Source organism: Heptranchias perlo, chromosome 40 (genome assembly GCF_035084215.1).
Source record: "Heptranchias perlo isolate sHepPer1 chromosome 40, sHepPer1.hap1, whole genome shotgun sequence".
In the NCBI taxonomy this organism is placed as follows: domain Eukaryota; kingdom Metazoa; phylum Chordata; class Chondrichthyes; order Hexanchiformes; family Hexanchidae; genus Heptranchias; species Heptranchias perlo.
In genome coordinates this window covers 16,193,597-16,216,529 of record NC_090364.1, presented here as the reverse complement: position 1 = coordinate 16,216,529, position 22,933 = coordinate 16,193,597, and the positions used below count along the sequence as shown (strand labels likewise).

The 22,933-nt window shown below is 46.8% G+C and overlaps 1 protein-coding gene and 3 non-coding genes across 5 annotated transcripts; all 4 read left to right on the top strand.

Annotated features, from left to right (window-relative positions):
* Positions 1 to 37: 37 nt before the first annotated feature.
* rpsa (ribosomal protein SA) lies at positions 38 to 21,217 on the top strand. Of its 2 annotated transcripts, none has more exons than XM_067974698.1 (7): positions 38 to 132; positions 10,572 to 10,741; positions 13,305 to 13,423; positions 14,015 to 14,260; positions 16,077 to 16,205; positions 17,403 to 17,646; positions 21,039 to 21,217. In XM_067974698.1, exons 2-7 carry the CDS (start codon positions 10,609 to 10,611, stop codon positions 21,131 to 21,133), a joined length of 966 nt encoding a protein of 321 aa, XP_067830799.1. In that variant the 5' UTR covers positions 38 to 132; positions 10,572 to 10,608; the 3' UTR covers positions 21,134 to 21,217. The 2 variants fall into 2 exon arrangements, with proteins under 2 accessions (XP_067830799.1, XP_067830798.1); XM_067974697.1 differs by lacking the exon at positions 38 to 132 and adding an exon at positions 8,154 to 8,253.
* On the top strand, positions 12,056 to 12,211 carry LOC137305785 (small nucleolar RNA SNORA62/SNORA6 family). Its single transcript, XR_010958760.1, has one exon. It is a non-coding gene; the product is annotated as a small nucleolar RNA SNORA62/SNORA6 family (small nucleolar RNA).
* On the top strand, positions 13,480 to 13,639 carry LOC137305786 (small nucleolar RNA SNORA62/SNORA6 family). The gene has a single exon (XR_010958761.1). It is a non-coding gene; the product is annotated as a small nucleolar RNA SNORA62/SNORA6 family (small nucleolar RNA).
* On the top strand, positions 15,173 to 15,322 carry LOC137305787 (small nucleolar RNA SNORA62/SNORA6 family). The gene has a single exon (XR_010958762.1). It is a non-coding gene; the product is annotated as a small nucleolar RNA SNORA62/SNORA6 family (small nucleolar RNA).
* Positions 21,218 to 22,933: the final 1,716 nt, after the last annotated feature.

The following is a 22,933-nucleotide window of genomic DNA, read 5'->3' as shown; positions in this document are numbered from 1 at the left end:
GGACCTGGTTGGAGCGGCGGGAGCGGCGGCGAGTCGATAAAGGGAGCAGCGGAGGCCTGAGGGACTTAACTCCTGGACCTAAGATAAATAAGAAGCAAAAAGTAATCCAAGTGGGACGTCACCAAGGAAGAGGTAAGTGATTGGTTGGTGAGTATTTTCCTGCTGAATTTGTCTAAGGTTAGAGTTTGTGGATTCTCGGGTCTCTGTTGTGTAGTGGGGGACTGCTGTTCAGCAAGGGCCCTTGAGTATACCTTTTAATTGAAGTGAAATTGGTGGGATTCATTTAATTTGAATTAATTAGTTAAAGGGTAAGTCATGTCAGGACAGCCCAGCCCCGTGTTATGCTCTTCCTGCTCTATGTGGGAAATCAGGGACCCTTCCGGTGTCCCTGACGACCATGTGTGCGGGAAATGTATCCAGCTGCAGCTACTGACAAACCGCATTGCGGCACTGGAGCTGCGGATGGATTCATTATGGAGCATTCGCGATGCTGAGAACGTCGTGGATAGCACGTTTAGTGAGATGGTCACACCGCAGGTAAAGGTTGTACAGGCAGGAAGTAATTGGGTGACCACCAGGCAGAGTAAGAGGAGCAGGCAGGCAGTGCAGGGGTCCCCTGTGGCCGTCCCCCTCTCAAACAAATATACCGCTTTGGATATTGTTGAGGGGGATGACTTATCAGGGGAAGGCAGCAGCAGCTAACTTCCTGGCACCAGGGGTAGCTCTGCTGCACAGGCTGGGAGGAAAAAGAGTGGAAGAGCTATAGTGGTAGGGGATTCTATCGTAAGGGGAACAGACAGGCGTTTCTGTGGCCGTAAACGTGACTCCAGGAGGGTTTGTTGCCTCCCTGGTGCCAGGGTCATGGATGTCACTGAGCGGCTACAGGGCATTCTCAAGGGGGAGGGTGAGCAGGCAGAGGTCGTGGTCCACATTGGGACCAACGACATAGGTAGGAAGGGAGATGAGGTCCTGCATCAAGAATTTAGGGAGCTAGGTAGCAGATTAAAGAGCAGGACCTCAAAGGTTGTAATCTCTGGATTACTCCCAGTGCCACGGGCTAGTGAGTATAGAAATAGGAGGATAGAACAGATGAATGCGTGGCTAAAGAGTTGGTGCAGGAGGGAGGGTTTCAGTTTCCTGGATCACTGGGCCTGCTTCTGGGGAAGGTGGGACTTGTACAAGTCGGACGGGTTGCACCTGAACCAGAGCGGGACAAATATCCTTGCGGGGAGGTTTGCTAGCACTGTTGGGGGGGGTTTAAACTAACTTGGCAGGGGATGGGATACAGAGTGGAGCTACAATAGGGGGTGATGTGCAGCCAAATATAGAGAAAAAAACAAGTCAGCTTGGAAGACAGGGCAAATATGTAAGGGCAAGGCTGGATGGCATCTATTTTAATGCAAGGAGTCTTGCGAATAAGGTGGATGAACTGAAGGTGTTGATAAACACATGGGAGTATGATATTGTTGCTGTCACAGAGACATGGTTGAGGGAGGGGCAAGACTGGCAGCTCAATATTCCAGGGTACAGAATCTTCAGGCGAGACAGAGGGGGAGGTATAAGAGGAGGGGGGGGTCGCAATATTAATTAAATAATCAATTACTGCCATAAGGAGGGATGATATATTAGCAGGTTCCTCTAATGAGGCCATATGGGTGGAGCTTAAAAACAAAAAGGGGGCAAGCACTTTGATGGGAGTGTACTATAGGCCCCCAAACAGTCAGGGGGAGATAGAGGAACAGATATGTAGGCAAATCTCAGAAAATTGTGCAAATAATAGGGTAATAATAGTGGGGGATTTCAACTTCCCCAATATTAACTGGGATACTCAGAGTGTAAAAGGATTAGAGGGTACAAAATTCTTAACGTGCATCCAGGAGAGCTTTTTGAGCCAGCATGTAGAAAGTCCTACAAGAGAGGGGGCGGTACTGGACCTAATTCTAGGGAATGTGGCTGGCCAAGTGGAAGAAGTGCTAGTAGGTGAGCACTTTGGTGACAGTGACCATAATTCGGTGAGATTTAAGGTGGTCATGGAAAAGGACAGGGAGGGGCCGGAAATAAAGGTTCTAAATTGGGGGAAGGCCGATTTTAATAGGATAAGGCAGGATCTGGCCAAAATGGACTGGGATCAGCTGCTTGTAGGAAAATCCGCATCGGAGCAATGGGAGTCTTTCAGAAGGGAGATTGAGACCATACAATGGCAACATGTTCCCGTAAAGGTCAAGGGTGGTTCCAAGAACTCCAGGGAACCTTGGATGTCAGGGGATATACGAGAATGGATTAGGAAAAAAAGGAGGGCTTTTGGCAGATACAAAAGGCTAAAGACGGAGGAAGCCCTAGAGGAGTACAAAAAGTGCAGGGGGATACTTAAAAAAGAAAGTAGGAGATCAAGGAGGGGCCATGAAATAACACTGGCGAGCAAAATAAAGGAAAATCCTAAGATGTTTTATAAGTATATTAAGGGTAAGAGGATAACTAGGGAAAAAATAGGGCCCATTAGGGACAAAAATGGCAATCTGTGTGTGGAGCCGGCAGATGTAGGAGGGGTTCTAAATGAATTTTTTGCATCTGTTTTCACTATGGAGAAGGACGATGTAGACATAGAAATACGGCAGGGGGACTGTGATATTCTCGAACATATTAACATCGAGCGGGAGGAGGTATTGGCGGTTTTAGCAGGCCTAAAAATGGATAAATCCCCAGGCCCGGACGAAATGTATCCCAGGCTACTGTGTGAGGCAAAGGAGGAGATTGCGGGGGCTCTAACACATATATTCAGAACCTCTCTGGCCACAGGGGATGTGCCAGAGGACTGGAGAACCGCTAATGTAGTACCATTATTCAAGAAGGGGAGTAGGGAAAAACCGGGGAACTACAGGCCAGTGAGCCTAACATCAGTGGTAGGAAAATTATTGGAAAAAATTCTGAAGGACAAAATTAGTCTCCACTTGGAGAAGCAAGGATTAATCAGGGATAGTCAACATGGCTTTGTCAAGGGAAGATCATGTCTGACTAATTTGATTGAATTTTTTGAGGGGGTGACTAGGCGTGTGGATGAGGGTAACGCAGTGGATGTGGTATACTTGGATTTCAGTAAGGCCTTCGATAAAGTCCCGCACAGGAGACTGGTCAAGAAGGTACGAGCACATGGAATCCAGGGTGCCTTGGCACTTTGGATACAAAACTGGCTTAGTGGCAGAAGGCAGAGGGTGATGGTCGAAGGTTGTTTTTGTGACTGGAAGCCTGTGGCCAGTGGGGTACCACAGGGATCGGTGCTGGGTCCCTTGCTGTTTGTGGTCTACATTAACGACTTGGATATGAATGTAAAAGGTATGATCAGTAAGTTCGCTGATGATACAAAAATTGGTAGGGTGGTAAATAGCGAGGAGGATAGCCTCAGTCTGCAGGACGATATAGATGGGTTGGTCAGATGGGCGGAACAGTGGCAAATGGAATTTAACCCGGAAAAGTGCGAGGTGATGCACTTTGGAGGGACTAACAAGGCAAGGGAATACACAATGAATGGGAGGACCCTAGGCAAGACAGAGGGTCAGAGGGATCTTGGTGTGCAAGTTCACAGATCCCTGAAGGCGGCGGAACAGGTAGATAAGGTGGTAAAGAAGGCATATGGGATACTTGCCTTTATTAGCCGATTGTAAACAATTTTACAACACCAAGTTATAGTCCAACAATTTTATTTTTAATCTCACAAGCTTTCGGAGGCTTCCCCCTTCCTCAGGTGGTGTGGAAAATTTATTAGCCGAGGCATAGAACATAAGAGCAAGGAGGTTATGATGGAGCTGTATAAAACACTGGTTAGGCCACAGCTGGAGTATTGTGTGCAGTTCTGGTCGCCACACTACAGGAAGGATGTGATCGCTTTGGAGAGGGTGCAGAGGAGATTCACCAGGATGTTACCAGGGCTGGAGCGCTTCAGCTATGAAGAGAGGCTGGGAAGATTGGGTTTGTTTTCCTTGGAGCAGAGGAGGCTGAGGGGGGACATGATTGAGGTGTACAAAATTATGAGGGGCACAGATAGGATGGATACTAAGGAGCTTTTTCCCTTCGTTGAGGGTTCTATAACAAGGGGGCATAGATTCAAGGTAAAAGGCGGGAGGTTTAGAGGGGATTTGAGAAAGAACTTTTTCACCCAGAGGGTGGTTGGAGTCTGGAACTCACTGCCTGAAAGGGTTGTGGAGGCAGGAACCCTCACAACATTCAAGAAGCATTTGGATGAGCACTTGAAATGCCATAGCATACAAGGCTACGGACCAAATGCTGGAATATGGGATTAGATTAGACAGGGCTTGATGGCCGGCGCGGACACGATGGGCCGAAGGGCCTCTATCCGTGCTGTATAACTCTATGACTCTATGACATCCTCTCTCTCCAGCACTGCAATATTCTACTTAATCAATACTGCCACCACCCCCCCCTCCTTTTTTTCCTTTCCTATCTTTCCTGAACACCTTGTATCCAGGAATATTTAGTACCCAATCATAGAATCATAAAAGTTACAACATGGAAACAGGCCCTTCGGCCCAACATGTCCATGTCGCCCAGTTTATACCACTAAGCTAGTCCCAATTGCCTGCACTTGGCCCATATCCCTCTTAACCCATCTTACCCATGTAACTGTCCAAATGCTTTTTAAAAGACAAAATTGTACCCGCCTCTACTACTGCCTCTGGCAGCTCGTTCCAGACACTCACCACCCTTTGAGTGAAAAAATTGCCCCTCTGGCCCCTTTTGTATCTCTCCCCTCTCACCTTAAATCTGTGCCCCCTCGTTATAGACTCCCCTACCTTTGGGAAAAGATTTTGACTATCGACCTTATCTATGCCCCTCATTATTTTATAGACTTCTATAAGATCACCCCTTAACCTCCTACTCTCCAGGGAAAAAAGTCCCAGTCTGTCTAACCTCTCCCTGTAAGTCAAACCATCAAGTCCCGGTAGCATCCTAGTAAATCTTTTCTGCACTCTTTCTAGTTTAATAATATCCTTTCTATAATAGGGTGACCAGAACTGTACACAGTACTCCAAGTGTGGCCTCACCAATGCCCTGTACAAATTCAACAAGACATCCCAACTCCTGCATTCAATGTTCTGACCAATGAAACCAAGCATGCTGAATGCCTTCTTCACCACCCTATCCACCTGTGACTCCACTTTCAAGGAGCTATGAATCTGTACTCCCAGATCTCTTTGTTCTATAACTCTCCCCAACGCCCTACCATTAACGGAGTAGGTCCTGGCCCGATTCGATCTACCAAAATGCATCACCTCACATTTATCTAAATTAAACTCCATCTGCCATTCATCGGCCCACTGGCCCAATTTATCAAGATCCCGTTGCAATCCTAGATAACCTTCTTCACTGTCCACAATGCCACCAATCTTGGTGTCATCTGCAAACTTACTAACCATGCCTCCTAAATTCTCATCCAAATCATTAATATAAATAACAAATAACAGCGGACCCAGCACCGATCCCTGAGGCACACCGCTGGACACAGGCATCCAGTTTGAAAAACAACCCTCTACAACCACCCTCTGTCTTCTGTCGTCAAGCCAATTTTGTATCCAATTGGCTACCTCACCTTGGATCCCATGAGATTTAACCTTATGTAACAACCTACCATGCGGTACCTTGTCAAATGCTTTGCTGAAGTCCATGTAGACCACGTCTACTGCACAGCCCTCATCTATCTTCTTGGTTACCCCTTCAAAAAACTCAATCAAATTCGTGAGACATGATTTTCCTCTCACAAAACCATGCTGACTGTTCCTAATTAGTCCCTGCCTCTCCAAATGCCTGTAGATCCTGTCCCTCAGAATACCCTCTAACAACTTACCCACTACAGATGTCAGGCTCACTGGTCTGTAGTTCCCAGGCTTTTCCCTGCCGCCCTTCTTAAACAAAGGCACAACATTTGCTACCCTCCAATCTTCAGGCACCTCACCTGTAGCGGTGGATGATTCAAATATCTCTGCTAGGGGACCCGCAATTTCCTCCCTAACCTCCCATAACGTCCTGGGATACATTTCATCAGGTCCCGGAGATTTATCTACCTTGATGCGCGTTAAGACTTCCAGCACCTCCCTCTCTGTAATATGTACACTCCTCAAGACATCACTATTTATTTCCCCAAGTTCCCTAACATCCATGCCTTTCTCAACCGTAAATACCGATGTGAAATATTCATTCAGGATCTCACCCATCTCTTGTGGTTCCGCACATAGATGACCTTGTTGATCCTTAAGAGGCCCTACTCTCTCCCTAGTTACCCTTTTGCCCTTTATGTATTTGTAGAAGCTCTTTGGATTCACCTTTGCCTGATCTGCCAAAGCAATCTCATATCCCCTTTTTGCCCTCCTGATTTCTCTCTTAACTCTACTCCGGCAATCTCTATACTCTTCAAGGGATCCACTTGATCCCAGCTGCCTATGCATGTCATATGCCTCCTTCTTCTTTTTGACTAGTGCCTCAATCTCCCGAGTCATCCAAGGTTCCCTACTTCTACCAGCCTTGCCCTTCACTTTATAATGAATGTGCTTACCCTGAACCCTGGTTAACACACTTTTGAAAGCCTCCCACTTACCAGACGTCCCTTTGCCTGCCAACAGACTCTCCCAATCAACTTCTGAAAGTTCCTGTCTAATACCATCAAAATTGGCCTTTCCCCAATTTAGAATTTTAACTTTTGGGCCAGACCTATCCTTCTCCATAGCTATCTTAAAACTAATGGAATTATGATCACTGGTCCCAAAGTGATCCCTCACTAACACTTCTGTCACCTGCCCTTCCTTATTTCCCAAGAGGAGGTCAAGTTTTGCCCCCTCTCTAGTCGGGCCATCCACCCAATCCTGCCCTTTTTTGACCCAGGTCTGAGTTATCGCCACTACATCATATTCCCATGTGGCTATTTGCGCCTGCAGCTCACCAATCTTATTTACCATGCTTCGTGGGTTTACACACATGCACTGTAAGTCTATCTTAGACCTTCTCCTATTTTCCCTTAGTCTGATCCCACCTAATACTGTACTATTTCTTACTCTAATGCTATCTGTCGCTCCCAATCCTTTTTCACCTTGTTTTTCCTTTCTAATGCTACATCCTGATGCCAATCCCACTACCAAATTAGTTAAACCCTCCCCCACAGCACTAGTGAACCTCCCCATGAGGACATTGGTCCCAGCTCTGTTGAGGTGCAACCCGTCCGTCTTGAACAGGTCCCTCCTGCCCCAAAACTGGTCCCAATGCCCCAAGAATCTGAAGCCCTCCCTCCTGCACCATGTCTCTAGCCACACCTTAACCTGCCTTATCTTCCTATTTCTGTACTCACCAGCGCGTGGCACTGGGAGTAATCCAGAGATTACTACCTTTGAGGTCCTGCTTTTTAACTTCCTCCCTAGCTCCTGAAACTTTAGCCGCAGGACCTCATCCCTTTTCTTTCCTATGTCGTTGGTACCTACATGGACCACGAATTCTGGCTGTTCCCCGCCCTCCTGCAGAATGTTCTGCACCCTCTCCATGATGCCCTTTACCCTGGCACCAGGGAGGCAACACACCATGCGGGACTCACGTTGACAGTCACAGAAATGCCGATCTGTCCCCCTGACTATTGAATCCCCTATGACTAATGCATTTCCAGGCTTCGCTGTAACCCCCCGGTGCAGTCCTTTGCTCCATGGTACCATGCCCAGGCCTGCACTCCTTTGAGGTGTCATCACCCTCTATACCGGTTTGAGAGTGGCTCACACCCAGAAGATTCCTGCACTGCCTGCCTCTTCCTACCCTTTCAAATGGCCACTCACTTGCTATCCTGAACTCTCTGTGGCTGCGTGGTGACCACCTCCTGGAACCAACAAACATATTTACCAGGAAGGAGCCTGCACTGCTTTCTAAGCGTAGCATTGTTCAGAATAGGTAAACCAAACTGAATGATTGGGACCCCTAGTCAGTGAGACTTGGCACACCTGAGGCTACAAGCTATTCACAATTTGCTTCACTCTGGCCTGTATCTATTGCCCAGCCTATGCCTGCCCTCTGCTGTCTGCTGCCTGCCTAGGCCCACTAAAGGTAACCAAAGGCCTACCTCCAGCCGTCGCTCCAGCAACGACCCCGGAAGTGAACGGCCAGCGTGCTGCGAGCTCATTGGCGGGCGCGGGACCCGGGGTGACTATATATATGCGTCACTTCCTGCGCACAGCCTCTTTGGCGCCCGACCTCCACACGGCGTTGTACCCGGTGAGTGGCGGCCGGGGAGCTGGACTAATCCAGTCCGCTGAAGGGGCTTTTAAAACAAATCACACACAAGGCCCCGTGGGGTCTGCCTCAAAACAAATAACGGGGATTGAAAATAAATGGCGGGGTGGTGATTGAAGGGGTTCGGTCGCGTCGGGGTAGGCCTCTGGCTGCTGGGCCGGACGGGTTGAGCCGCCTGCCGGACTGGGGCTCTTAACGGTTCGGCAACGCGTGGCTCTCGCGTTAGTGATTTGATTAATGTCCCTGTTGCCGGGTCGGGATTTAATGTAAGGCTTGATCGGAGCGGAGCTAGGCCTTAGGCTCTAGTCACGTGTGTCGGAGGGGGCGCACACAGGATGTGATGGTTTAGGGTCAGAGGGTAGGGGTTATCTCCCCGCCTGCGGGACTTGAGCAACACGTGGCCCCAGAGTGGGCCTTGGGCCAATTCCTCCTCCAGTCCGTGTGGGGAAGGTGCTCCCACCGTGCTGTTGGTGGGTGGGGGGGTTTCCAGGATTTTGATCCAGGGGCGATGAAGGAACGGCCGAAAATTGCCCGTCAGGGTGAATCATAAAGGTTACAGCACGGAAGGAGGCCATTCGGCTAATGGAGTCCATGCCGGCTCTATGCAAGAGCAATCCAGCTAGCCCCACTCCCCGCCCTATCCCCGTAAACCAGTGTTGATCTGTTTAATCTCAGCTGGGGCAGCAGATGAAATGCTCAATCTTCCCCTGGACTAACGGGAGAGGGGGGGTGGGAAGGAGGAGGAGAAGCAACAGGACTCCTAATATAAAGTATTATAATGATATGTGACTTGGAGGTGTTTCTATGCACCTGCTGCCCTTGTCCTTCTAGGTGATGAAGGTTGGGGGTTTGGGAGGCGAAGAAGCCTTGGCGAGATGCTACAGTGCGTCGTGTAGATAGTACATACTGCAGCCACAATAAGTGTGGGTAATGGTCACCAAGCTAAGTACTGCGGATGCTGGAAATCTGAAATAGTTCCAAAGGGTTACCAATCCTCTGCTTTCAGCTCCCTAATCCCACGGGGAAACAGTTGATTGCTGAAGTTATCCCATAGAGCGGGGCTGCGGTGGATTATGGAGCAGTTTCAGCAATCGACTTTTCTTGACCTTACACGTACTGGGGGTTGCGAATGTTTGCATTGTATGAGCCACACAGACTGGTCTGTGTTGATTTGTTTGATCTCAGCTGAGGCAGCAGATGAAATGCTCAATCTGCCCCGTACTAACGGGGGGTTGGGACTTGGAGAAAAAGAAGAAACAGGAATCCTAATAGCTACCAAGTATCGCAGGGGGTTATTTAAATCTGTTCTAGCTTTTAAGGCTGCCCCAAGGTGTTTTTGTAAATCAAGCAAGGAGATAATGTTGAACTTGGGCTACAATTGCTGTATTGTGTGCAGCTTTGGGCATTCACTAGAAGAATGCTACAAACTGTGGGATAGGTTTAGTGTAGATTCACTAGGATGCTTATGAAGAGAAACTTGAAAAGCAAGGGCTTTCATCTCCCTCTAGAGATGAAAGGGTTACGGTGCAGTCTGATGGAGGCCTTCAAGGTTTTGAAGGGATACAAAGTAAACAACAATACTGTTTCTGCCAGTCAGCACGAGATTAGCAACTGGTCACAAAAGGGAGATTTAAAAAAAATCTTGAGGGTGGATAGAATGTGGAATTTACTGATGCAAACTGTTCTAAGAGAATTAGAAAAATACTTGTGGTATGGAGCGCAAGCACGAAAGGGGTTAGACTAGGTGGCAAATGTAGAGATAGACACAAGTACAGATTTATACAAGCAATGGTTTTCAGGCAAGAGACTAAGCGAATAGCTGTAATTCTTTGCCTTGTAGACTTTACCAGTTCTCTAGTTGGGTGGTTTGAGCTTCAGTGACTTGTAGACATTAAGAATTCTCACTTGTAGGATGAAGCTCCACAGAAGGAATAAAATTACATGCTGAAGCTAAGAAATAGCTTCATACTGTTACAGGAGTAAAGGTGCTTGGGTTGTAAAGATGTAAATATTTGCCAAGAATATTGACCAAAAAATGCAAATTGTGGAACTCTTAAAAGTAGAAAATACTGGAAGTGTGGAACAAATCTTTCAATAGAAAAAGGGGGAAAAAAAACTTAGTCTTGGATTGGGCCCTTTGTCAAAACTGAAGTATTAGCCCATCTTTTCTCTGCAAAGATTTGTGTGTCCAGTATTTTCTGTGCTTAACAATCTGCTGTAAGTTGTGGAGAGTAGTGAAATTCTGTGCGAGTGTTCTATGTTTGAGTTTCTGTTTAATGTGTTGGGCTCTCATCCCTCAGGTTACCCGTCGTTGCTTTATAAAGGGAAACGTTCACAATGTCCGGAGGTCTCGATGTGCTGCAGATGAAGGAAGAGGATGTCCTCAAATTCCTCGCTGCTTCGACCCACCTGGGCAGCACCAACCTGGACTTTCAGATGGAGCAGTATGTCTACAAGAGGAAGAGTGATGGTAGGTACCTCGCCAACTATGGGTCAATGGGTGAAGGGTACCTCGCCAACTATGGGTCAATGGGCGAAGGGTACCTCGCCAACTATAGGTCAATGGGCGAAGGGTACCTCGCCAACTATGGGTCAATGGGCGAAGGGTACCTCGCCAACTATGGGTCAATGGGCGAAGGGTACCTCGCCAACTATGGGTCAATGGGCGAAGGGTACCTCGCCAACTATGGGTCAATGGGCGAAGGGTACCTCGCCAACTATGGGTCAATGGGCGAAGGGTACCTCGCCAACTATGGGTCAATGGGCGAAGGGTACCTCGCCAACTATGGGTCAATGGGCGAAGGGTACCTCGCCAACTATGGGTCAATGGGCGAAGCTTAAACTTCCCATGGAAAGGTTACTTGTCATTATGGAGTTATTGTCTAGTATGGTACCAAAAAAACCCCACTCTAATCAGTTCCAAACGGGTATTTTAGAAACAATTCTGTTGGATGCACTTCCTGTAGCGGACGGGAACTCTTTTCATTTTCAATCACCTGGTGTTGGAATCCAACTCTAGTTCAGCAATGCCTCACTGCCAATCTCAGCAGAGCGTCCATGCTACGTTAGTGTGGTATCCCTAAACCTCCCTGTCTCTCCTTTTAAGACCCTCCTTAAAATGTACCTCTTCGGCCAAGCCTTGTCACCTGTCTTAGTGTCTCCTCCTTTGGCTCAGTGTCGATTTTTGTCTGATTACGCTTGTAAAGTGCCCTGGGAAGTCTTCCTACGTTAAAGGCACTTTATAAATGCAAATATATTTCCCACACCTTGCAGATAGAGGAGACTTTATCCTGTCGGCCAGGGCTGAATTTGAACTCAGGTCCCACAGCACCACCTAGTTTTCCCTATTCCTTTGGTTTATTAATTTGTATAGTCTTAAAAGGTTTGTTTAACTTTTAACTACACTTGTGATTAGAATATTAGTCAAGAGTTTACTGTGTATTGTCATCTCTCAGGTAGTACGAGGGGTGACCTGTCTGCAGGGAGCACCTTGCCGGTGAGGTCTTACGAGGGTGAAATATTAGCATGCGGCTGTGACGGGCCTGCACTGTGCATTACTATTAAGAGGTGGAATGCAGATCTGTACTGCTAAATCAGACTATAGTCCCTGCATGTTATGCTGAAGCTGTGTATTGCTCTGTTGAGACCTCATGCATGGTCCCAAGGGGAAGATTCAAACCCTGGAGATTGCAGAGAAGAGCTCACACTGATGGATAGCATTAGGGAATTGACGGGCGCAAACTTGATCTCTTCAGCTTCCGAAGGAGATGGGCTGATTTTTTTTTTTGCACATTCTTAAAACTCGGTGCTGAGGTCAGTTCCTGGCCGGTGAACTCTGAGTGTCGGAGATGTGCTACAGTAAATCTGACAGGTATTTCGCTAACACCACTAGAGTCTCTGACATGATGAGTGGGGTTTGATAGTAATTCCTGCCACAAAAGACCTGTAATGTGCAGTATGTTTTTGCATTAGGGAGTGCTAATGCTATGTGTAGGGGTTCTGTGCACTGGGAGAACTGGAAATAATTGAAAGCAGGTGGATTTGGACTATGAAGGGACTAGCTGTTGAGATTTGAATCTTTTCTATGATGTGGCTGAAGTTTGCGAAGTTATGCTCTCAATAGTGGGCCAGTGTTACTTTAAAGAATTCTCTCATCCTCCCAGCACTGAACTGTCCTGAACAGTCAAATCTGCTTGATGAATTGTTTTGGTTTGCAACCTGTCTCCAGTATCTGTTGTCCAAAACTGGTCGCTGCAAGTATGAGTGCTGAAGCATTTTTCCTCCCTTCCTGCAAGGTAGTGCCTGCTTGGCTGCCCTCCCACTCCATGGTGCAGTTAGCATTGAGCCTGTGAAAGAGCTATCCAATTAATTGCGCTCCCGTGCTTTTTCCCCAAAGCTCTGCAAATTTTTCCTTTTCATGTATACAATTCCCTTTTGAAAGTTACTGCTGAATCTGCTTCCACCGCCCTTTCAGGCAGCACATTCCAGATCATAACTCTACCGCAGTCTTCGTGGAGGTTTAGGGGCACAAAGTTTAAATCCGTGTTTGTGTGTCTCAAGCTGCTGCTACTGATGGGTCTTGGTGCTTTGATGTTGGTTTATCCACTAGTGAGCCAACAGCGCTAAAAGAACAGCCCTCGTCAAACCTCCAGGCCCACAGAGTTCAAACAGGACAAACCAGCGCATATGAAATAAGCACAAATAGAGCTTTGGGGCCGGATTGCTAGGGTGGAGGGAGGGGAGTGCTGCAGGGTGCGCACCACTGGTTCAAATTGGCTAGGGTTGCTGATCACTTTCCAGTGATTCCTGCTGGAAGGTGCATGTGATGGGAGGACACGATCGGACTGCGCTGTGGTAATAAAAGTAGTGCAGGGCCCTGTTGACGCTGTCTCGCCTTGCTCACGAAGAGTGGCCACTTGAGTGAGGTAGTGGAGGACTGAATCCAGAATCAGCAGAGGTTAAGGGAAGGAGGGGATTATACTGCACCACGGGGAGTCCTGGGATTGATTGCGATTTTAATATTTTGTGAACAGGTATTTACATCATCAATCTGAAGAAGACCTGGGAGAAGCTGCTCCTAGCTGCTCGTGCCATTGTCTCTATTGAGAACCCAGCTGACGTTTGTGTAATCTCTTCCAGACCGTTTGGGCAGGTATGTGACAAAGCAGCAGCTGTTAGAATTATGCTGTGTTGTGTCTGTCTTCTAAAACTGCACATTATTAAAACTTGGGTGCTAGGACCAGTGTCTGGCCATTGAGCTCCCAAGTGTCGGAAATGTGCTACAGTAAATCTGGCAGGTTTTTCGCTAACACCACAAGTGTCTGTGAGACTCGATGAGTGGGGTTTGATAGTAATCCTTGCCATAATTTATCTCAATATACTAGCCCTAGATTTAATTAGTGATAAATCAGTGTTACTGTAAAGTATTGCTTAACTTTTAGATAACTGGAAATGATGGACAGGCTGATATGGCAGCACATTAAAGGGAGATTAATACTGAGGAGGAATTGCCTGATATGAGAGATTCACCATGTTTTTAAATTACTGCAGAGGTTTGTTGAACATTGAACCCCTGTTGGAAGTTGCATGTGTATGTTTACCCTGGGATTCTCATTCTGGTGGTGCCCAGAGGTGCTTGACCGTAGTGGAGCTGCAAACGGAGGCTGGGCTGGGTGAACTTGCATAACAGAAGCAGTGTTACTAACCAGCATTTGTTCACGGTGACTGACCTCTCCTCCCTCAGCGTGCTGTCCTGAAGTTTGCCTCTGCCACTGGTGCCACCCCCATTGCCGGAAGGTTCACCCCTGGTACGTTCACCAATCAGATCCAGGCTGCCTTCAGGGAGCCCCGCTTGCTGGTCGTGACCGACCCCCGCCAGGACCATCAGCCCTTAACCGAAGCATCGTACGTCAACATCCCCACCATTGCCATGTGCAACACCGACTCGCCCCTGCGCTATGTGGATATCGCCGTCCCATGCAACAACAAGGTACAACCTATCATTACTGAGAATTCATCTGTTATTTAATTGCAATTTTAACTTCATTTTGAAGTTTCTATTATCCTTCTCTCCTGGCAAAAAAAAAGGAGACTGTACCCACTACAAATAGATGGGTAAGTGGCCTGTTCTTGGGCCATGAAATGTGTGCAAGAGCTGCATGGATCGGTACATTATTCATCCAATTAACCCGAAGAGCAGATGGGGTGGCCAAGATCGAGAGCCTGCCGTCTGGGGAAACATGGGAGAGCCTGTCGCTGTGCTGGGGATCCTGCTCTAAACTAGTCGATGCTAAGAGAACAAAGACCTCATGAGTGCGAGATTTTGGAGGAAGTAAATCCTAAATTGGTTAAAAACTAGATGAAAGGTAATAAATAAAAGGAAAATAATAGCAATGTTAATCTAAAAGAGGAGAGTGGGTGTGTTGGAGAGTGGCCACTGTAATATCTATTTTCAAAAGGGAGACAGTTACCCAGGTGACTGCAGGTCAGTTTGTTTAATATCTGGTAGGGAACGTTTTGTAATCTTTAATTATGAAATTACTAAATATCTAGATGAAAAGAATATAATTAGAAGCAGCTAACACGTTTCAGAAAATCAGGTCATGCCTGACCCAACTGGTGGAGTTCGTTGACAGATGTGGTGGATGGGGGACATACAGTGGTTGGGAGACAGGTGTGGTGGATGGGGAAGTGCTGTGGATGTGGTGTAATATTCTGCCTAATGGCAACTTTTGAGACGACAATGTCTGCCTCCCCCATAGCTAGCAGCACCTTCAGAAAACCTTTGACAAGGTACCGCACAGAAGTCTATTGGAGAATAGTAGAGAGTATGGAATTCGGGGGAGGGTAGCAAATTGGATTAAAAATTAGTTTCTCGGGGTAGTGTAGGTGTGTTCTGCAAAGTGCACATTGTTAGAACTTGGAGCTGAGGCCTGTGAGGCCAATGAACTCCGAGTGTAGGAAATGTGCTACAATATCTTGCAGGTATCCCTAACACTGCTCGAGTCTCTGGCTCGGTGAGTGAGGTTTGGTGGTAATCCCTGCTACATTACCAGTGTCTCACACATTCAGTACCAGGCAGTTCACTCGGATCTCTGGCCATTGAGGACTGCTCTGAACTGGTAGAATAAATGGATGTCATAATTTGTAATCCGGAATTGTTTTAAGTAGGGTATTTCAAAGAAAACTGTTTAAATTATTGTAATTTGTAACAAGTAGCTTTCTAAGATGAAGCAAAAATTTGTTTTAATACAAAATCTAACGGGGGTTTGGCAAGAGAGTGGGGTGCTAAGCAGGGATCTACACAACAGTGACTACACTTCAAAAGTACTTAATTGGCTGTAAAGCACTTGGGACATCCTGAGGTCATGAAAGATGCTCTATAAATGCAAGTCTGTCTTTGTTACATGAGGGTCCAGGTGTGGCCCGCTGATGCTCTCTAGGTTCACGTGAATGGCTACAGGAGGGTTTCTGGTGGCTGTTGGACAGGACAGTACACTGACAGCTGACAGGAGTAGTTTATACAATTCCAGATTACAAATTATGACATCCATTTGTACTTGTTCAGTTGTGATGCAGATTAAAGGGTATAAAATGGCAAGTTGATACGGTTAAAGATATGCCACACTAAACACACAGTAAAATCCACTGCATACTATCTGCAGATTTTGTTTCTTTTGCATGCAGTTCAGAAGAACCTGGAGTTGATCTTGAGTGATGAGGATTTAAACGAGCAGGTCCTTAGATGCAAATCTGATCAGCCGATGAGCACATTTCCCATAACCGTTTGTTGTCTTGTACGTTAGGGTGCACACTCCATTGGTCTGATGTGGTGGATGCTTGCCCGTGAGGTGCTGCGTATGCGAGGTACCATTAGCCGTGAACATCCATGGGAAGTGATGCCTGATCTGTACTTCTACAGGGATCCCGACGAGGTGCGTTTGATAAATGGCTGTTTTACTTTCTATTGACGGTTGATGCAGATTTAGTCGGGTTACAACACTTGTTAACCGTTCCAGTAAATTACACCTATAAGATTCTCTTGTTCCTGGGGATCTTCGTTTCTAGGTTTTAATTTTTCCGCCTCAAATTTGAGGCATGCTGCATTTCTGGAATCATTCTGTTGGAGTGTCTGTGCCAGAGTTGCTTCACTGTGCCTCTTTCAGCAGCATGCGTAGAGAACAACACCAACCACCCATGTGAATGCATTCCTCTACTCTGTGTTGTGACACTAGAAACAGTTGTGTCTGGATAAGTTTGATTTCATTAGGAATACTGACCAGAGGGCGTCCCACCACCAAGTACCCTGGTTCTGGACTGTTAAACACGGTGTGCCAAAGTGTCTCCTGACACCAGTATCAGCTGGACACAATGTCAGCGCTCCTGGAGGCGACCGCACCCACTCTAATACTATCAAAAAATAAATGAAAAATTTGAATTTTTCATTAAATAAAAATCATTCAATGCCGAAATTTTCACCTGGAAAACCCAGCATTCCTGCCCTCGGGCTTTCACCCCTATTTATTTGAAAGCAAAAAAAAACTACCCTGCAAGTTAAAATTCAGGGTCCAAAAGTGTATTGGTTCCAGGCTGTTGGGAACATGGTGTGTTAGTGTCCCCAATCCATAAGACCCTCATCTGCTGTAAACAGTACATGGTGTCGACTTCTACAAGCTGTGGCTTCTGTTCACTTGTGTTCTGTTCACCAGCTCATTTTCTTTATATTCTGTGTCTCACTTTAGAGATGAGGTTTTTTAAATTCCGGGCTCTGAGAATCCCCACCGTTTAACATTATTGTTGTAACGTGTGCTGGCCGAGGGGACTGTGCCTGCTGCTTGCTCCCCTTGCAGTAAGCCTGAGTGAAGTCCCACGGACCACATTGCTCAAAGGTGCCTGTTGGAGTGTTTGGTCAGCTCTTGGATGGATCAAACTGTGTAGAAATAAGGCGAAGGGTTTATCCGTTACTAACAAATCCAGCTTGGCAGTACTAGTGGCTCACAGCCTGGATAGGCTCGCTCGCTGCAACAGTGGCGTATGTCCTTCTCGGTGAAGGTGTCTTTCTATTGGATTGTTGACTGCTTGTTGCTTAAATATGCACTTGTCCCATTGTTCTTTGACACATCCTATTGTAGATTGAGAAGGAGGAGCAAGCTGCCGCAGAGAAGGCTGCCGGTAAGGAGGAGTACCAGGGAGAATGGACCGCTCCCGTCGCAGAGTTTGTGCAGCCCGAGGTTACTGACTGGTCCGAGGGGGTGCAGGTCCCTTCGGTGCCCATCCAGCAGTTTGCAGCTGCAACCGGTAAAAATTTGGCCGAGACACTGGAGGCAGCGAATCCCTACGCCAAGCCAGCAGCATTCCCCGCCGAGCCAGCTACAAGTGAGTCCTAGGCCAAGTAATGTCTTCTGAATGATTGTTTAAAGAGCTTTAGATTTTCTCTCTCCTCCTCCTATGGGTGCCACTTCTACAGTATGGCTCCAGAGATCTCCTGATCTCTGCTCATGCCCTTGGATCATGATAGTCATCGGGGGTGGGGGGCCATAGCTGATTTTTGAACCTCCAGCCAGGGTGAGGAATTGGGTACCGGCAAGAACCTGAGGCCTTCGGGCTTTGTGTGGCTCGGTTCCACCTTGTTTAAGCAATGCGCCCACCATTTGAGGTGCTACATGGGGCTTCTTCAAATTTAGTCTTATTCCTTCTGTAGTAATTGTGGAACAGGTGGTTTTCGGGGCTTGTTTCCGTGGGGAGTTGATATTAATCGGTTTGTTTTTCCATGCTGCATATTTCATCTAAGTTTATTTTAAGCTCCATTTCTAGACTAGATCAAGGATGCATGTTGGAAAATATTGGCCAATAATTGACCTCCCAAAGCTTTAGTCTGTGCTAAGGAGACTCCCCCTTTCAGCTGTTGACCGTGCACATCATATTTATTTGCAGATTTAAGTGGGTATCAGGTATTCTGTTGCATCTCAAGGGCTGAATTCACTGTTGCTTGTAGATTTTGTGGATTGCAAAATAAAACCGGTCCAGTGCAGAATCCTGCAGCCCCCTATGGTCCAGTGCAGAATCCTGCAGCCCCCTATGGTCCAGTGCAGAATCCTGCAGCCCCCTATGGTCCAGTGCAGAATCCTGCAGCCCCCTATGGTCCAGTGCAGAATCCTGCAGCCCCCTATGGTCCAGTGCAGAATCCTGCAGCCCCCTATGGTCCAGTGCAGAATCCTGCAGCCCCCTATGGTCCAGTGCAGAATCCTGCAGCCCCCTATGGTCCAGTGCAGAATCCTGCAGCCCCCTATGGTCCAGTGCAGAATCCTGCAGCCCCCTATGGTCCAGTGCAGAATCCTGCAGCCCCCTATGGTCCAGTGCAGAATCCTGCAGCCCCCTATGACATAGTATTTACAGCACAAGCCTCCTCCCACCCTCTTCATCTAACCCCGTCACTATATCCTTCAATTCCTTTCTCCCTCCTGTACTTATCTAGCTTCCCCATAAACGCATCTATGCTTTTCGCCTCAACCACTCTAGGTGGTAACAAGTTCCACATTTTAACTACTCTGGGTAAAGAAGTTTCCCCTGAATTCCTTATTAGATTTATTAGTGACTATCTTATCTTCATGGCCCCTGGTTTTGGACCCCTCACAAGTGGAAACATCTTCTCTACGTCTACCCTATCAAACCCCTTCATAATTTTAAAGACCTCTAGTAGATCAGCCTTCTCTTTTCTAGAGAAAAGAGCCTCAGCCTGTTCATTCTTATCTGATAGTTACAACCTCTCAGTTCTGGTATGATCCATGTAAATCTTTGTTGCATTTTCTCCAGTGCCTCTATCCTTTTTTGTAATGTGACGACCAGAACTGTACACAGTACTTTCTAATTATGGTCTAACCAATGTTCTACACAAGTTTAACATAACTTCCCTGCTTTTCAATTCTGTTCCTCTAGAAATGAACCCCAGTGCTTTGTTCGCATTTTTTATGGGCTTGTTAACTTGCATTTCTGCTTTTATTGATTTGTGTATCTCTACCCCGAGATCCCTTTGCTCCTCTCTCCCATTTAGACTCTTAGTTTCCAAGGAGTATGTGACCTCCTTATTCCTCCGACCAAACTCTGCTGCCCATATCCTAACTCGCACCAAGTCCCGTTCACCCATCTCCCCTGTGCTCACTGACCTACATTGGTTCCTGGTCCGGGAACGCCTTAATTTTAAAATTCTTATCATTAACTTCTAATCCCTCCATGGTCTCACCCCTCCCTATCTCTGTAACCTCCCCCGGCCCACAACCCTCTGAGATCTCTGCGCTCCTCCAATTCTGGCCTCTTGCACATCTCCTGATTTTCATGCCTCCACCATTAGCGGCTGTGCCTCCAGCTGCCTAGGCCCTAAGTTCTGGAATTCCCTCCCTAAACTTCTCAGCCTCTTCTTTAAGACGCTCCTTAAAACCTACCTCTTTGACCAAGCTTTTGTGATCACCTGTCCTAACATCTCCTTATATGGCTCAGTGTCACATTTTGCACCTGTGAGCACGTTGGGCCGTTTTACTACGTTAAAGGCGCTATATAAATGCAAGTTGTTGTTTGATTAGTCTCTTGGGCATCATCCTGTACACACTGTAAAAACTCCATTTCCTTTTCCCCTTTCCCTGAGTCTTGCCAGTTTATTTGGGGGTAGTTGAAATCGCTCATGATTATTATTCTGTCTTTTGCTCATTTCAAAAATTTCCCCACATATTTCCTTCTCGACTTCCCTTTCACTATTAGGCGGCCTGTAGAATGCCCCCATTAATATGATCGATCCCTTCTTATCCTTTGTCTCGATCTTAACGTTAGTTGTGTCCCTTTTTTCCTACTGCCATTGTCATCTTTAATTAGTACAGCTACCACTTCATCCTTCCCTATCCTTTCTAAATACGTTATTTCCTGCAATATTTAACTGCCAATCCTGTTCTTTATGCAGTCATGTTTCATTTATCCCGACTACATCTGGTTCCCCTCTACAAATTATTGCTTCCAGCTCCCCCTGGATTTTGTTTCTGGATGCAGCGTACATTGCTGTACAGGCAATTTGTTTTCATTAACTGTTTCTTTATTTTTAACTGTCATTTTATACTTGTGTTCTTTAACTTTATCTGTTCCTTGACCTTTTTATGTCGTCCTCATTCATTACCTTGGTCTGACATTTACTCTCTTTCTTTCATTTTCACGCTTGTGTTATTTCCACCCGATCCCTCCCCCTCATTTGAGAGATGTATTAAGGTGCAATATAAATACAAGTCTCTCGCTGTACACTAGATAATTGTCATGCGAAGACTGGTTTATAGAATCAAAATGAAACTGGCTGAAAAAAATAATTGGATAGATTTCTGAGAGGGTTGGAATGGTTCAGTTAGGGGTCTGCAGTTCCTGGTTTGAAGAAGTGTCTGGGCCACTCTTTCTGAGCCATGGCCCCAGTCACAACTTGTACATGTGTAGAAGAATGCCTCCAGTGCCCTATTGGGGGGGAGTGTTAACTACCTGCAGTGTGGCACACAGACCAGCACATGGTGGCTGGAGTAATTCTGAAGTGCACATGGAACGATTACTTATGAACTCCCGATCCTGAACCCCCTCCATGATAAACCTATGTGAAGGGGGTTTGTGTTGGGAGTGCTGGACTCACCGTTTGATTGCAGTTAGCACCATAGGGTCCTGTGTGGCTGCCTGTCCTCTTGGTCACTGAGAATCATCTTGAGTACAAGAATTTTCTAATGTTTTTTTTCCTTTGTTTCTTTTAACAGAGGACTGGAGTGCTCAGCCTGCTGCTGACGACTGGTCTGCTGCTCCCACTGCACAAGCTCCAGAATGGGGCGGTGCCACTGCTGATTGGTCTTAAGGCTGGGGTTGAAGCTGCCTGGAACAGACCTGTCCCGCCTGCATTTGGTAGAAAATCAGGAAATAAAAGATGCTTGTTTTTAAATATCCTTGTTTGGTTTAATGTCTGAAAGGCTTTCCCCGACATTGTGGTGAACACCTATCAGGGTAGAATTGATTCATTACAACTGCAATTGGGTCTTTTAATCAAAGTTTTAGTACAGCTTATTATATAATCAGTACTGGGGGCAGGCACACGGGGAATGAGTGATGAGGGCACAACAAATTAATTTGAAGTTCTTTCCTTGATCCCAACACTAGAGGAGGAACAGTTGGAGTGTTCTGTTGTGATGCACCTGATCTCCTCTGAAATGACTAGGATAAACCAATTGAGGTGGAGACTGTGCTGTAAATGAGCAACAGGCTCCGTGCCAATCTCTGGAACCTCAGCCTTGGTATGCATTTCCTGCTCATGGCCTTTTTTCAAGGCTCGGACTGTCACATTCGGGCTGCGGCGAGCGCTCGGGGCCACGGCGAGGGCCTGGGTCCCTGTTAATGTGATTGTGTCCCTAAAGCTGGGGGAAGAATCGTCTTTGACTGGAGCCTCCTGTTTTTCCACAAACTCCTAAGGTGCCCTGAGATAGCCGCCTGTCCTTTTAAAGAAACACAAGACTCTGGGACTTTGGCATTTACTTTGACCGTGGTTAAGAGTCAGCTGAGTCCAGTGAGCTTGGCTGGGAAGCCACTTGGGGACTTGCTCAAGTACCACAATCTGGCACCAGGGGCCCATCTGTCCTCGTCCACTAAAAACAGACACAAACTAACAAACCGGTCAAGTCAAATATACAAATACGGGCACTCTACATACAGCATCTGAATATAAACAACCTAACTAAGGACAGTCTCAATTACAGTAGTAGATAGCATGTGGTTGAAATGTAAATAGCATGGGGTGACCTAGTCAAAAGATCATTCATAAAAATAGTAACATGTACCAGACAAGCTGAGATGGACTGTACACAGCTGAGCTTCACAGTGCTGAACTGAATTGCTGCTGTCGCATAAGAATGCAGACTATTACATAATCCAAAAATGTTGCTGCTTGGCTGTAAAGTAACTCTGGTTTCGTGTAACCACCGGTGTCCCTAATTCACCTTTGCAGTTAACAAGCAGTTCTCCTGTATTGTAGGATTGGAAGACTGCGTGACCTGCTATACACCCAGGAGTAATTCCAGGCCCTGTCTGATCTGCGAAGCCGCTGCTAACAGGCCAAGTTTGCTGAGCCATCGCAGAGAAAATTCTCCACGCCAGATGGAGTGGCTTTTCTCCTACGATGTAATAAAGTTTGGGTGTTGCCATTGCCCTCAGTAGCCATCGGGATTGGGAGGGGTCAAAAAATGCTGCTACGGGTCGTTACCGAGTGACTCCCACTGCAACAACTTGCATTTATATAGCACCTTTAGCCTGGTAAAACATCCCAAGGCGCTTCACAGGAGCGATTATCAAATTGGACTTCAATGTTCATCACCAAGAGTGGCTCGGTAGCACCATAGCTGGCCGAGTCCTGAAGGACACATCTGCCAGACTGGGCCTGCGGCAGGTGGTGAGCGAACCAACACGAGGGAAAAACCGACTTGACCTCATCCTTGCCAATCTACCTGTCAGCTGCACAGTCCTGTCTTTGCACTGAGGACACCATCCAACGTGTTGTGTGGCACTATCACCGTACTAAATGGGATAGATTCAGAACAGATCTAGCAGCTCAAAACTGGGCATCTATGAGGCGCTGTGGGCCATCATCAGCAGCAGAATTGTATTCCAG